The sequence below is a fragment of the Ursus maritimus genome, unplaced genomic scaffold (genome assembly GCF_017311325.1).
Source record: "Ursus maritimus isolate PB19 unplaced genomic scaffold, ASM1731132v1 scaffold_18, whole genome shotgun sequence".
Classification (NCBI taxonomy): domain Eukaryota; kingdom Metazoa; phylum Chordata; class Mammalia; order Carnivora; family Ursidae; genus Ursus; species Ursus maritimus.
The window spans coordinates 231871-246706 of record NW_024424230.1 but is presented as its reverse complement, the minus strand read 5'-3'; the positions used below and the strand labels follow the sequence as shown (position 1 = coordinate 246706).

The 14836-nt window shown below is 52.5% G+C and overlaps 1 protein-coding gene across 2 annotated transcripts; it reads left to right on the top strand.

Moving 5' to 3' along the window:
- Positions 1–834: 834 nt before the first annotated feature.
- On the top strand, positions 835–13287 carry RBFA (ribosome binding factor A). 2 transcript variants are annotated; one of them, XM_040632389.1, is made up of 7 exons: positions 835–1035; positions 4179–4221; positions 5063–5239; positions 5782–5894; positions 8188–8272; positions 11311–11384; positions 12503–13287. In XM_040632389.1, exons 1-7 carry the CDS (start codon positions 875–877, stop codon positions 12867–12869), a joined length of 1020 nt encoding a protein of 339 aa, XP_040488323.1. In that variant the 5' UTR covers positions 835–874; the 3' UTR covers positions 12870–13287. The 2 variants fall into 2 exon arrangements, with proteins under 2 accessions (XP_040488323.1, XP_040488324.1); XM_040632390.1 differs by having other exon boundaries at positions 936–1035; positions 4969–5239.
- Positions 13288–14836: the final 1549 nt, after the last annotated feature.

The window sequence follows — 14836 nt, the reverse complement described above, 5'->3', positions numbered from 1 at the left end:
AGGGTCCTGTCTGAGCCCCACCTTGGGACTGGAGATCTCGTAAATTAATAAAATTTTAAAAAGTTTAATATTCTTTTGGCCAAAAAACCTTAAAAGCAGTGATACTGTGTCCTGAGAGCTCGCACAGAGCTTGTCCCCCTCTGGGCAGCTCTGAGGGAAGCTGGCGTCCCGTCCCAACAGCAGGCACGCACCCGCCGTCGGGGTGAACCCCGGGCTCGGTCTGCATCTCCCCGGGGCCCTGCCGCCTTCCCTCGTGCCGTGCGTCACAGTGTCCCCGACACTGACCAGCCAGCGACAGCGCCCGTGCGCCGAGTTCCCGCGGGGACTGCGGCCCGGGCCGTGCGGGCGGGAGGGGCGCGGGCGGCGAGCCGGGCGGGCCCCCGGGCACGGGGCGGCCTCCTCTGGAGCGCACGGGAGGCTGCTGTCCGCACCGCCCCTCCCCTCTCTCCCCACCTGCAGCAGGGTGGCGCGGGCGCCGCAGGCGCACTTCCCCGCTTCCCGCACCCGCTCTACCGCCGTTCCCGGCCGCTCGCCTTGAGGCGCCGAAACCCCCGCACTCCCTGCCGGCCACCGGGCCTGCAGGCCCCGCCCCCCGACGTCGCCGCGCGGCGCCGCGGCCTCTAGACCCCGCCCCGCTCTCTGAGCAACTCGCGTGCCGCACGGCGCCCTGAAAGGACGTCGTCCCGCCCCTACGTCGCTCCGTACGCGGGTCGCCCCGCCCCAGACTGCACTGCGTCACCGAATTCCCTTCGCTCCGGGTGCTTCCGTCTCGTCCCACAGCCCCGCCCCGAGCCCCTCACGTCGCCCCGCCCCCTCACATCGCCCCGCCCCGCGTCCCCTCACGTCGCCCCGCCCCGGCGCTCTCGGTGCCGCCATGTGGGCGGTCACGCTCCCTCTGTGGGGGCTTCGCGAGGGGCTCCCGGCATTACTTCGCGGTAGGCACGCGGCCCTCCTTCCGGGTGGTGCGCGAGGCCTGCATGGCTCCTCGGTCTCATGCGGCAAGAACCTACTCAAGAAATTTGCTTCGAAAACCAAGTAAGGCGCACCTAGTGCGGGTGGGGGCGCTGGGGGTGGGGGCGGTGCCCTTTTGGCAGAGGGCGGCGCGCTTCAGGTAGGGGGCAGGGGAGGGGGATCTGTTCATGTGCGGAGGCGGGGGGCAAGGGGAGGGCGTCCACGGGACAAGGGCAGCACGTCTATGGGCCTGAAGAGAGGGGTCGGCGGTGCCCACGGGACCAGGGGCGGACTCCACTGGGCGGGGTTTGTGTGTACCTGGTCAGCAAGCGAGGCCCTTGCTTCTCAGGTTAACGATTATTGGAGAATTGCCAGTAATCCCGCTTGATGAGGGAACGGAAGGCAAGCTGAGGACAAAGCAGAAGCTGACACCCTGCAAACACCGCCCCCCCCATGGGATGTATGTGACATTCCTCAGGCACTCCTGGCTGCCCTAAAGGACAAAGAAACAGTCCTCACTACCTACAGCCCATTGACAAGTCCTTGAAACAGGCATGGTGACATTCCTCTAGGAACTCAGCTGCCTCGATGTTAATACTTTGCTAAGGGCAAAAGGCGGTCCTAGCCTGACCCCCTCCCCTCCACCAAGATCCTGTAAGTCTACTTTAACGTATAAAAATTCCTTTGGAAACTTCCTTTATCTATAACCCCCCAAGATACATATTGGCAATCGTCCCCCAAGCCTATGGCCCACCGATATACATCTGAAGGGTCTCATGACTAAGGTTTTATTAGACGGTAATAAATGACCCTTTCCCAACAGTAGCTAGCCCCCTCAAGGTCCTGGAAACCTTGCTTCCAAAATTCCTTAGAGACTTACGCTATCCCTAGCCCCCTCCCCACTTGAGGGTATAAAATAGGCCATTCCTCACAACCCCGGTGCAGCAGCTCTTTCTGCCCACGGGTCCTGTCCCCGTGCTTTAATAAACCACCATTTTGCACCAAAGACGTCTCAAGAGTCTCAAGAATTCTTTCTTGGTCGTCGGCTCCGGGCCTCACCCCACTGAACCTCACGTATATTCACCTGAACCTCATCACTGCTCATCGCTGTTTTTTGTTCGGTTTCCCACTCAGCCCTTTTCTCTTTATTTTTATTTTTATTTATTTATTTACAGTTGAGGTATCACGATTTTAGGTTTGCGAAAACCTAACAGTATGTCAGGAGCGTTTCTGTCGATTCTTGTTATTAGCAGTTTCTGGGAGTAGATTCATCAGAGAGGGAAAGATACCTGAGCGTTTCTGTCCACCTGAATGCTTTTTTCTGTGGGCTTCGTTTGACGATAGTTTTCGTCCGGTGAGAGGGGTATAATAATACAGTGATGTCCGCACCACACTTTGAACTCTGTAATAGATGTACGTTTGTTTTAACGGACTAGATTTTGGAAACAGTTTTAGATTTACAGCGATGTTGGAGAGAGTGCGGAGTTCGCAGATGCCTACAGTGCCTGCTCTGGGATGGTTCGTCTGGCACGCTCATCACGTGAATGAGCCAGTGTGGATACCCCACTGTGGACTAAAGTGGACTCCTTATTCCGGTTTCCTTCTTTAACCCAAAGTTCTTTTTCTGCCCCAGGATCCCCTCCAGAGACCACGTTGCACTGAATCGTCTTTTCAGGCTCCCTGGACTGGTGGTTTCTGTGTCTGTGTCTGATGGCCTTGATGGTTTTGAGGCGCACTGGTTAGACATTCTCTAGGGTGCCCCTCCGCTGGGATTGGTGTGATTTCCTGTTTTCTTGTCGCAATTGTGCTGGCATTATGGGGGCTTGGGAGGAGGGCCACAGAAGGATGTTGGTCACCCTTGCTGTTGGCCCTGATGACTGACTGCAGTCACGTGTGTCAGGTTTATCCATTGTCGAGTTACCCACCCCCCATTGCGCCCTGTCTTCCTTAGGGGACTTCACGGTGGGCAGTTCTGCGGGAGAGGCTCTAGTCTTTTTTTTTTTTTTAATTAATTTATTTGAGAGAGGGAACACAAGCAGGGGGAGTGGGAGAGGAAGAAGCAGGCTCCCAGCAGAGGAGCGTGATGTGGGGCTCGATCCCATAACGCTGGGATCGCGCCCTGAGCCGAAGGCAGATGCTTAACGACTGCGCCACCTACGCGCCCCTGAGAGAGGCACTAGTCTTGTCCAGCACTTACTGATTTACGTCAGCCTGGACTTCTGGGGGTTCACCTAATATTACTTTATTTTGCTCAGATTGTTTCATCTTTGACCATTGGGAGCTCTTTATTTAGCTCCTATATTCTTTGGCAAACTCATCATTATGGGGCTTTGTGGCGGCTTTTAAGTTTAAAAGCTTTTTTTTCTAAAGATTTGTGAGAGAGAGAGAGAGAGAGAGAGAGATGGAGCATGAGCAGTGGGGAGGGGCAGAGGGAGAAGCAGACTCCCCGCTGAGCAGGGAGCCTGATGCGGGGGTCGATCTCAGGACCCCAAGATCATGACAGCCTAAGGCAGACACTTTACCAACTGAGCCGCCCGGGCGCCCCTAAAAACGTTTTTTGGCACTTCCTTTCTCAGCCCTGGAGTCAGCCATTTCTTCGAGACGCTCTGTGATAGCAGGACGCCATCAGAGATGATAATCTGAGAGCTGGGGAGTCTGTCCCTTAGGCCTTTTCAGCTGACAAAGCAGAAAGTACATTTTTGTTAACCCCTGCACATACACTCGCCTGTAAACGTCTCTGTATGTGACCACTGCATGGATACTCAGGGACACTTGAGTCCATACTGATGTCCAGCTCCAGTTCACCACCACACGGCTGGTCCAGCTAGCGTCCTTGCTTATCTGTAATCTCCCAGCAAAGCAGTGAAGACTCCCTCCCCTACCACCGGTTTTCCTCGTCCAGTCCAGCAAACGCATGGCTGCAAACCCCGGTATAGTGCTCGCGTGCAGTTTGGTAGGCGTTCTTTTGAGATTGTTTTGTCTGCCTTGAGGATTGAAAGTAGACCTTAAGTAAACATTAGGAGGTTGAGTTAAAACTGTCTTCTATCTCACTTACAACCCATGCTTTAAAGAAAATTCTGAATTTCTTGGTCCTCCAGTAACATCATTTCTGTGCCGAAGTTTAGCCCCTTAGGAAGGGTTGTGGTATTGTAATGTTGAGTTGGTGTATGTGGTTTTGTTTTCTTTAATTTGCCACCAGTATCATAGTTCTTATTTTCTCCCCGTAGAAAGAAGTTTTGGTATGAAGGTCCTTCCTTGGGCTCTCACTTGGTAAGTACAGAGTAACCGCAAGAAGCTGCTTTAGATTCTGGTGGGCATAAGGTTCCAGCAGTCGGCAGAGCTCCAACCTGGCAGTGCTTCCATTTCCATTCTTGAGGACACAAGGTCTGCAGGGGTGGGACTAGAGACATCGGGAGTGTGAATTTTTACTTTTTAAAAGATTTTATTCATTTTAGAGAGAGGGAGACAGTGCAAGTGAGCAGGGGGCAGGGGCAGAGTCGGGGAGAGAGAGAGAATCCCAGGTGGGCTCCCCGCTAAGCATGGAGCCTAGCTTGGGGTGTAATCTCACCACCCCGAGATAACGACCTGAACCAAAACCAAGAGTCAGACGCTCAACCGAGTACCCAGGTGCCCCTTGGCTTTAAAAAAAAAAAACTATTCTGAAGTTTTCTGGAATGTTGTCTGTGTTATCAGATAGTAATATCAAAACGTCCATTTGGTTTTTAGCATCTGTATATGACGAATGTATGTGTGGATGAACTGTGAAAGTTTATGTAGTAACTGTCTCTTGTTACAAAAAGTACATTCTAAACAACCACTAAATTGTTTAAGAGGGAGAATTTTACACTATGTGGATTATGTTTCAGTAAGATTTTTGGATGGAGAAACATATACTGATGGTACTTTTAATTCCGGGGGGGGGGATGCTAGGTAAAATCTAGAAGGACCCAGGTCTGTAAATTGTATCTCGATGAAAGCTGAGATGGCTGAGAGTAACGTTGGTTTTTTTTTATCAAGGTGTTAAGTCCTTCCCAGCCCGCTTTTTGTAAGTTAGAGAAAGTTTAATGTATAGTTGGAATGTTGGCCTTTTTGTCTGTTCTTCCGGATGGAGATTTACAAGCCATCCCAGTTGGAATTCCTAACGAAGAGCACCTCAAAGAAGACCAGGAGGGATGACCATGTGCGCCTGAGGGCCCTGAATGGCCTCCTCTACAAAGCGCTGACGGATTTGCTGTGCACCCCTGAAGTGAGCCAAGAGATCTGTGACCTGAACGTGCAGCTCTCCAAGGTAGAATTGGTCGCAGAGTGGGAGGAACGGGTGAGGCTGGCAGCCTAGTGGTTAGGAAGGAGGCCCCATATCAGTCACGAGGTCTTTGAGTTCAGAAGCCACGTTAAGCGTGACCATCTAAGTAGTAAAGATGGGGTGCATGTGTGTGTGGTGTGCAAGCACCGACGGCGTTGTCAGGTGCCCAGTACGTGTGTGGGGTGGATGCGTCTGCACCTGTCTTCCTACGATCTGTGTTGCCCTAGAGTGAGTTTAGCCAGAGGGACGTACGGAGGATAAGAAGGGGCAGGTGAGGCATTTCTGATGCGTGCTGTGGGATAAGAGTCAGGGACACTGAGGTTTTGGATGCGGGGCCCAGCCTCCTCCCTTGTGAGTGAGTGGCAGGAGACGGTGGCTGCGGCGGTACCTGCTGCAGCGTCCACCTGTGCGTGGTGGGTCCCTGAAGCTGAGGGCTGCTGACGCGTTCGTTTTTGTCTCCTGAGTGTTGTGTACGGGAAACCCACAGGAGCTGAGAGTGATTCGCGGCTGGGGTGGGTGGGACTCAGGTCTCTCTGACTCCAGACTTCTCCGCCTGCCGCGTGTACTGGAAGACCACGGTCTCTGCTGAACAGAACGCGTACACAGAGGCCGTCCTGCGGAGGAGCGCTGCACACATGAGGTGATGGCGCCCTGCTCTCTCAGCCTGTTTGCTTCTGCTTGCACCTTGAACCTCCCGCTTGTCGCACTAAGTGCTTTTGGTTTTAAGGAAACTCTGGGAAGCATATTCTTAAATTTCAAAATGTAAGTTACATTTTCATGCAAGACATAATCTGGGACAGTGGTTCTTAAAGTGTGGTCCTAGACGTCTAGGGGCTCCTGACAGAGAAAGCTGTGCAGTTTTACTCAAGAATATCCTTGACAGGGCCCTGGGTGGCTCAGTCGTTAAGCGTCTGCCTTCTACTCAGGGCGTGATCCCGGCGTTATGGGATCGAGCCCCACATCAGGCTCCTCCGCTATGAGCCTGCTTCTTCCTCTCCCACTCCCCCTGCTTGTGTTCCCTCTCTCGCTGGCTGTCTCTCTCTCTGTCAAATTAATAAATAAAATCTTAAAAAAAAAAAAAAAAGAATATCCTTGACAAATAAGTAGAAGCTACTAATTTTATTAAGTCCTGACCCTTGGGTGTGTGTCATCTCAGTGTTCTGTGTGGTGGGGAGTAAGCCTAAACTAGCCCTGTTGCTGTGGGACAGTGGTCTCGGGAAAATACGCAGTTGCATGTGAGCTGAAGCAGACGCTTGTTCACGGAGAATAACGAGTGAGCTAGCTGTGCTTTTCAGATGGCGGGTATTTGACCGACATCTTCTCTAAAATGAGCAAAGTGAACCTGTCATTTCAGGGGAAACAACTGACCGTACTTGTTGCCAGTGATAAAATTCAAGCCTTTTTTTTTTTTTTTAAGAGTTACTTATTTGAGAAAGGGGTTGGGGGGGGCAAAGCGAGAGAGAATCTCCAGCAGACTCCCCACCCAGCACGGAGCCTGACAAGGGGCTCGATCTCCCAACTCTGAGATCACGACCTGAGCCCAAACCGAGAGTTGGATGCTTCACCGACTGAGCCACCCAAGCACCCCAGAATTCAAGCTTTCAAATGAAAATTGACTTTAGAAAACTCGTATCTACCACCGTGAGTCTGATGGCGTTTGGATACTTGAACACCCTGGATGAGACTGGTGGTAACGCTGACAAGTGTTGTAGTGTTGTGTGGTACCGTGCCAGCACATGAAATCCTGGGTCACTCGAGGAATCCGTAGTCTCCAAGTGAGTTCAGGAGGCTACAAAAATCAGGCATAGGGAAAGCCTGATTCAGAGTGCAGGAAGACCACTGGATTTTCGTATAAAGCAAGCGATGCTGGCCTGTTCCAGGTTCCACGGTGCAGCCAACCCTTAATAAGCCATCACTGGTTGACTTTCTGTGGGGTAGCAGAGAAGATCTTTCTTTTCTCAAGTGCTGTTCACGTACTCGTTTTCTAGTTAGGGATCCGTATGAAGCCAGATTTTCCTGTTTCAGCCAAAATAACAGAACAGCTTGAATGCAGGTGGAGAGATGAGAATCCAGCTAACCTAGGCACTGAGGAAATTTGTAACCATGTAAACAATGCCATGCCTCTCAATTATTTTTTTTAAAGTAGTTATTTTTCGGGATGCCTGGATGGCTCAGTCGTTAAGCGTCTGCCTTCAGCTCGGGTCATGATTCTGGGGTCCTGGGATCGAGTCCCTCATCGGGCTCCCTGCTCAGCGGGGAGTCTGCGTCTCCCTCTGCCTCTGCCTCTCCCCCTGCTTGTGCTCTCTCTCTTTCTCTCTCTCTGACAAATAAATAAATCTTTTTTTAAAGAAGTTATTTTTCATTAAAAATATCCACATGAACACTTAGTGAGTTTGTTATTTGAAATTAATTAATGAATATTTTTCAAATTCTGAGTTTTAATTTATAGTATGATAGATATGGATAGGTATAACCCACGTTAATGGAAGCGCCTTGGTGTCCTCAGTGACTTTTAATGGTATAAATGTCTGCATGCATGAGTGATGACGCAGACGCCGATGTGTGTCTGACTCCGTGCTTGAGGACTTCGGTGCACTTCTGCGGCCTTGTTGCCAGGGAATGTCCACTGGCTGTTCATGCGCAGGCCACGCAGCCCACCACCACCACCACGCCCAGGAGGCATCCAGGCTAAGATCCAGTTATTCGTAAGGATCTCAAGAGTCGCATTTAGGCAATTAGAAACAGTTGTGATGATGTGTTTGGTGTCCCTTGTGTGATGTGGCAGTTGGCTAAGGAAGACTGTCCTGCGCTGACATGTTCATGTTTGAATAATGTGAGAGCAGATCTCTCTTCATTCTCTGTGAGATGATTGCGTGTTTTCCTTTCTGCTCAGTGTCAGCTACAACTGCACCGTGTGCACTGTCTCTCTCCAGGCATCTCTTGATGTCCCAGCAGACCCTGAGGAATGTGCCACCAATTGTGTTCATTCAGGACAAAGGAAATGCAGCTCTGGCTGAGGTACGGCTCTGACGTAATTCACTTCCCATAATCTTCCCGTACGAGTAATATTTTATATTTAATCTTCAGATATTCGAATGGTAATGTGTGTAGTTAAAAGAAGTAATCAATCCCCAAGAGTATAAATGGAAGGTAAGCGTCCCGGGCACCTGTCCCAGCCACATTCCCCAGAGGTAACCGATTTTTCTGGCTTTTAACGTTTACCACTCAGTCTCTAACTACGAGGGGCACCTGGGTGGCTCAGTTGGTTAAGCGACTGCCTTCGGCTCAGGTCATGATCATGGAGTCCTGGGATCGAGTCCCGCATCAGGTTCTGTGTTCAGTGGGGAGTCTGCTTGTCCCTCTGACCCTCACGCCTCTTGTCCTCTTTCTCACTCACTCTCTCAAATCAGTAAATAAAATCTTTAAAAAAAAATAATAAATCTCTAGGAAACCAAATTTCGGTTTCTCGACTTGCAAACTGCCTTCCTCTCTGGATTCAACCTAAGTTACTTTATACTGAAGGTTACGTTCTGTTAATTGTAAGTTATAAAGGTTACAACCAGTATGTTTATATAGGTTTTCTTTCTGTGTGGTAATTACCTGGTAGTTATTAAGGTGTGATATACTTTTAAAAACTACAAAAAAATCCAGTCAGTAGCATTTATGATATTATAGTTAGGTAGCTGTTACTCACCACGGGACTAGATGACACCTATTTATTTTTATTTTTTTATTTATTTAAAAGATTTATTTATTTGAGAGAAAGGGTGGGTGCACGTGAGTGGAGGGAGGTGGGGTTAGGGTTAGGTACGAGAGATGCGCCCGGAGTGCTGGCCGCAGGGATCCCTTAGTCAGACGCCCCGGTACACTCGCGGACTCCTGGGTACAGGTGGTGGGTGGACATGGCCCCCTCACCTTGCAGCTGATGCGGAGCCAGAGAAAAGACTATGTTCCTTGTGGTCCTGTTTACAGAATGTTCCAACAAGTGGGACTAATCTTTGGTGATGAAGGCCAAACTGATGGCTGTCTTTGGGGAAGGGAGTGAGCGGGAGGGATGTGAAGAGGCTTCTGGGGTTCATTTTTGCAACGTCGGAGACGGCTGTGGGTGCAGTCCATTTGAGAAACGTCATCGAGCTGTACACGTCACGATTTGTGTACTTCTCCCGTGTGTTACGTTTCAGTCAGGTGTTTTTTTTTTTAAGATTTTAATTTAATTTATTTATTTGACAGAGAGACAGCCAGCAAGAGAGGGAACACAAGTAGGGGGAGTGGGAGAGGAGCAAGCAGGCTCCCAGCAGGGAGCCCGATGCGGGCTCGATCCCAGGACACCGGGATCACGCCCTGAGCCGAAGGCAGACGCTTAACGACTGAGCCACCCAGGCGCCCCCAGAGGGTTTTTTAAATGTTGATTTTATCATGATTATAAAGGAAAAAATGTTAATTTTTAAAGAAAATGCTTAAATTACGGTACCGGTATTGTGATTTATCACACATTTGCTTGTCTTCCCGCTGACGGTTGGGCGTCTGAGAAGCAGGTGTCAGGCAGAGCACGGCTAACCATGCGGACTGCTTACTCTGGTGTAGTCGGGCCTGAGTCTTTCCTGGAAAGGGGGTCTGGGCAGACTGATTTCTCTCTCAGAGGTCAGCGTGGAGCAGCTGCTGTCTCTGCAGTCTCTTGGACGTGTCAGGATTTGATTGCATTTGCATTGAGTGCTTGGTTAAGGCTTCAAAGAGAAGCTTTAGTGAAGCTTGATTTCTAGGCAGTGCACCGGATGGAGGAGGACGTGCCTTTGTGCCCCCGCACCCCAGTCCTCACCCTCCCTACCACCGTCTGTAAATTAGTTTTGCCTGGTTAGATTTCTGGAATTCCACATGCATAGGAGCAGACACCTGGCTTTGTTTGCTCAGCGCTGTTTTTGAGATTCATGTTGTTTCATGTGTAAGTGGTTGCTAAGTGACATTTGTCTCTCTTCTGGTTTTTGGCCTCTGTGAGTAGAGCTGTTGTGAACCGCTGTTACACATCTTTGCGTGTTTTAGGTCGGTATGTAGGGGTGGCAGGTATGTCAGTTTTCAGGGAGCTGCAGGTTAGGTGGAACTGTCCGGTCCCCCGTGAGCTCCCGCGTGATGTTAGGGGTCTTGCTGCCCTTGCGGTGGCCCTTCCGGTGGCCACGCGCGTTTGCTGGATGACTGATGCGCATGTCTTCCCATGCACCTCTTGGCCGCTCTTTGTTTCGTGAAGTCTGTCCAAGCTGCGCAGGACAGTCGAGTGTCCAGGTGCGAGTGAGCGTGTTCTCCGAGCTACCCTGGGAGACGTCCAGTCACTGCTCATTTTGTGGCGTCGTCAGTCCTGTTTCTGTTTTCTGTGGACTGACGTTTCTCCTGGTTCTGCTGCTTTTTACATTTGTGGGTTTTACTGGCGTGCCGTTGGTTTGTGATGGTGCTTTGTGTTGCTGTGGGGAACGACAGGCGCTGGTCCTGGACGTGGGCTCTCCTGGGCTTGCTTGCAGCAGGGTAGGGTCTCAGGTGCACATCCTGGGCATGTAGGTAGGCAGGTAAAGGTGTGAGCCGCCCTCAGTGTCCAGGGAGCAGGGCTCAGTGTGGTGCCCCCACGGAGGGAGAGCTTTCGTTTCCAGATTAGGCCCCTCGGTCACCGTGGAGCTGGATTCGCACGCCACACCCCAGACTGTGACTTGATCACTACGCCAGGAGGCTTTCTTTCCCCAAACACAAATTCTGTGGCAAAATTAAAGTATTTTACGCTTTGTTAGGAATTACTTATTTGGATTCATATTTGCCTGGTTTTTTTGTAAGTTTGATGTTTACAGGTTTAAAGTGTAGTTTTAAAAAAGCATCAGTTGGTTATCAGAGAACACATAAGTAGCAGGTGTTTGAAAGCGTCACCACTGCGAGGTGTCAGCAGAGGGCTGTGACGGGCACTCGGAAGGCCTGTGTCCAAGCCAACACGGCGAGGCTTCACACGGGCTCACTTGAGCCGGGCTCTGATGCTGGTGCTGGAGGTGTGGCTTACCGAGTTACCCACTGTCTGTCCTTCTCAGGTTGACTGGTTACTGGCCAGTGCCGATTTCGGACCCCCGGATGAGAAAGAAGACTGTGTGCGAGATGACGTCAGGTATGTGGGGATGTGATTTTGCTACTTTGGGCAGACCTCCAGGTGTGGAATTGGTGGTTGCCATGGCTGCTGCACAGTCCTGCACCCTCAGCCAGGGGTGCCAGTCGGGCCTGGCATTGTGCCCTCCGGCCTGTGGCCATTCCCAGTGGCAGCCTGCAGCAGTTCCTGGCACTTCAGCAAGGTGGCTGGGAGGGCCTCCATGGTCCCCCCCAGACGTTGCTACAGCGACTTACCAAGGGAGGACAGGTGTCCCTCCCGCATCCTCTTTATCCACTCAGCACAATTTTCTGTATCCCTGTTCTAGCATCTAGGGTGCTTACGTGAACAGAACACACAGTGGGGTCTTTGGAGCTCGCGTTTTGCTGGGTGAGGCCAACAGGGAGCCACAGATGATTGTAGGTCAGGAAGGTGTGGTTGGTGCAGCAGGAGGCGGATGGGTGGGGCAGCGTTGCGGTTTTCAATCAGCTCATCATGGTCTGAGAAAGAGTCGTGAGGACTCGAGGGGTGTATGTGGAGGGGCCCCATCACAGGCCGGGGAAGAGCTACAGCAGATGCTCAGCGTCTGTTCCTTAGACTGGGTGCCGCAGCATCTGGGGTCCTGTCGGGACCTCGGGCAGGTCCCACGATCACCAGCCCGAGGACCACGGAGCTAGGGCAAAGGCCCGGAGCCACAGGGAGCCCAGCCCGTGGGTGTGAGACCTTCCAGAGCTGAGCAGGAAAGGACTTAGAGGCATGACTTGGCCGAATTTGGGTTTTGAAAGGGTTGCACCAGTTCTCTTTTCCTTTGGTTTCTCAAGTAACCTGAGTGATAGATCTAAAAGGCCCCAGCCGTAATTCTGTGAAACTGGCCTAGCACACTAGCTGTGTTTAATTGGGGAAAAAGAGATGGAAAACACATCTCGTGGAGGGGCCGTGCGGGGACTGGGCTGGCCTGCACCACATGCAGACTCCAGGAGCGCCAGCAGAGTGGTTCTGGGCTGGGGAGCCCTGTGCCGTTCTCCCCAGTTTCCCTCAGCAGTCCACAGGCAAGTGGAGGGGGAAATGGCAGCGCTGGCCCAGGGCCCCACGCCCTCCTGCTGCCCCACTTGTGCTTCACCGGATGCCTCTTCTCCCTCCAGGGGCCCCGGGGCTCTGGACGCTCCTGCACTGCAAGGCACCCCGGCCTCTGCCCCATGCTCAAGTCTGTGTGGGATCGATCATGAGGCGCTCAACAAACAGATCATGGAGTACAAGAGGAGGAAAGGGCAAGGGCGTAGGACCGTGAGTCCCGAGGAGTCGCTGCTGACGGCTCATCTGGCAACGCAAACGAGAGAGGGAAAGGTGGCAGCGGCGCCCTGTGCAGATGGTGACCTCTCCCCCAGGAACCACCCATTGGGGGCAGCGAGCAACAACCCCAGCTCTAACCTGGGTGGCGCCCAGGTTGTGGACAGTAGCCCAGAGCAGGAGGCGGCAAGGGGCGCAGGCAGGAAGGGTGGCGGTAACTGAGGGGCAGGGAGGGGGTGGATCTTGAGGCTTCAGCTCTGCTGGCAGAACCGCGGGCTCCATGTGTGCAGTGCAGCCCGACAACACAGGTGGAATTGGAACTTCGGTTGAGAAGGAAGGTGGCCGTCGGAAGTGTGTGAAAGTCCTTTAGCATGATGGCAGCAGTCGGTCCTCCTTACTCTGGGCACTTGCACACCCTTCTCGGACGTGCACAGCCGTGTGCTGTACAGGCTTCCCGTTAGGAAGGCAGAGCATCGTTGCCTTGTTTGCACGTGTTTCGGCTCACATTCCGAACACCGTCCTCAGAGTCTACTTCAGAATGGCCCCAAGTCCAGTTTTCCCCAGGGCAGGGCAGCTGTGGGGAGCCTTGCCAGACTAGTGCTGTTGGAAGGAAGTAAAATAAATCCTTATTTAAGTCTGACCTAGAGAAACATGCACCTCTCTTTCCCAAGTATCATCAGTGTCAAAGATGCTGAAAATGGTACCCACAGGGTTTATGTGATCAGACATGTGTTAGTGAGATGGAGCAAGGAAGCTGTGGCTTGGCTCTTTGGGGAGCATGACTTGCACTTTTGTAAACAGCCTCAGGAAGGACTGTGCGGGCACGCCCCCTGTGAGCCTTCTGTGCAGGCAGGTGGCACCAGGAAGTGCTGCCTTTGCCACACGGTGGCCCCGTCAAAGGCCGCATCACAGGTCACAGGCAGGACCACCGCAGCAGCTCTGGGTGTGTTGGTGTCTGGGTGGTATTTGCGTGATCCCACCTGTCCCGGAAGGCGCAGGTCAGGAGGCAGAGAAGGCGTGGCTCCTGCTGTAGGAGGAGCAGTAGGCTCCGGGCTGTGGGCGTGCTGGCCCTGGGGGATGCGCGCCAGAGAACCAGGTAAAGGAGGCGGTTGGAGTGTGGACTCTGGGTTGGTGGGTTTGCGTATAAAAGGTGAGCTTACCAGGTAATTGTTTACTGTCTTTGGGAGTTAGCCCTGGGAGGGGCAGTCTCTCCTAGGCCAACACGGCCCCCGAGATGTTAAAGCATCATAAACACGGACATAAGAAACATGACTAACACGGGACCCTACGGTGCCAAGCTGCCTGCTTACTGATGGCCACGTCTGGGTCCACACTGCAGGAGGTGCCCAGACCCCAAATGCAGAGCAGCGGGCGCAGGGGCAAGGCTCCTGCACTGTGAGGTCATGAATTATGCACCGCAGATTTGGGTGTGCCCATCGCTGCCTCGCAGAACTGGGGATGTGGGGAGGCCGGTACAGGGTGTGGCTTGTTCTCTTTCTCTTCCCGCTTGTGCTTGGGGCTCAGTTCTGTTGAAAGACAACAAATGGCCGGAACAAGGTGTGTTTTCAGACCCGGGAAGCTATGCTCCAGACTCTTAAGCTTGTCTGAGGTACTCCAGTAAGTACCAGTAGAAGCGTGGGAACGGGGGGGATGAGGGGGCCACGACTGGAGTGGAGACGGAAGGACAGCTTCCAGGTCAGGAGGAGCCTGTGGCGTGGCCAATCCCGCCGGCGTCCTCCACGGACGGCATCCTCCACGGTCAGGCCCTGATGCTGCGGCACCAGCAGTTGTATTCTCGAGGGACAGGAGTACGACCACATGATCACCTCTGCATTTCCTGCCAGGTGCCCTAGGTGGTGTGGACCGGGCTTCCAGGGGTAAAAATTGACATGAACAGCATCCGTGTTAGCAGCTGGCGTGCAGCACTCTGCACATTTTTTTTTTTTTTAAGATTTTATTTGAGAGATGGAGAGAGAGAGTGAGCAACAGCACAAAAGCAGGGGGAGGGAGAAGCAGGCTCCCCGCTGAGCAGGGAGCTCGATGCGGGTCTCAATCCCAGGACCCCGGAATCACGACCTGAGCCAAAGGCAGACGCTTCACCGGCTGAGCCACCCTGGCGCCCCTCATCTCTGATTTTGTTAAAAGGACTTGGAATTTCAGTTACTTGATCTGCATTCACAGAGTTTCTG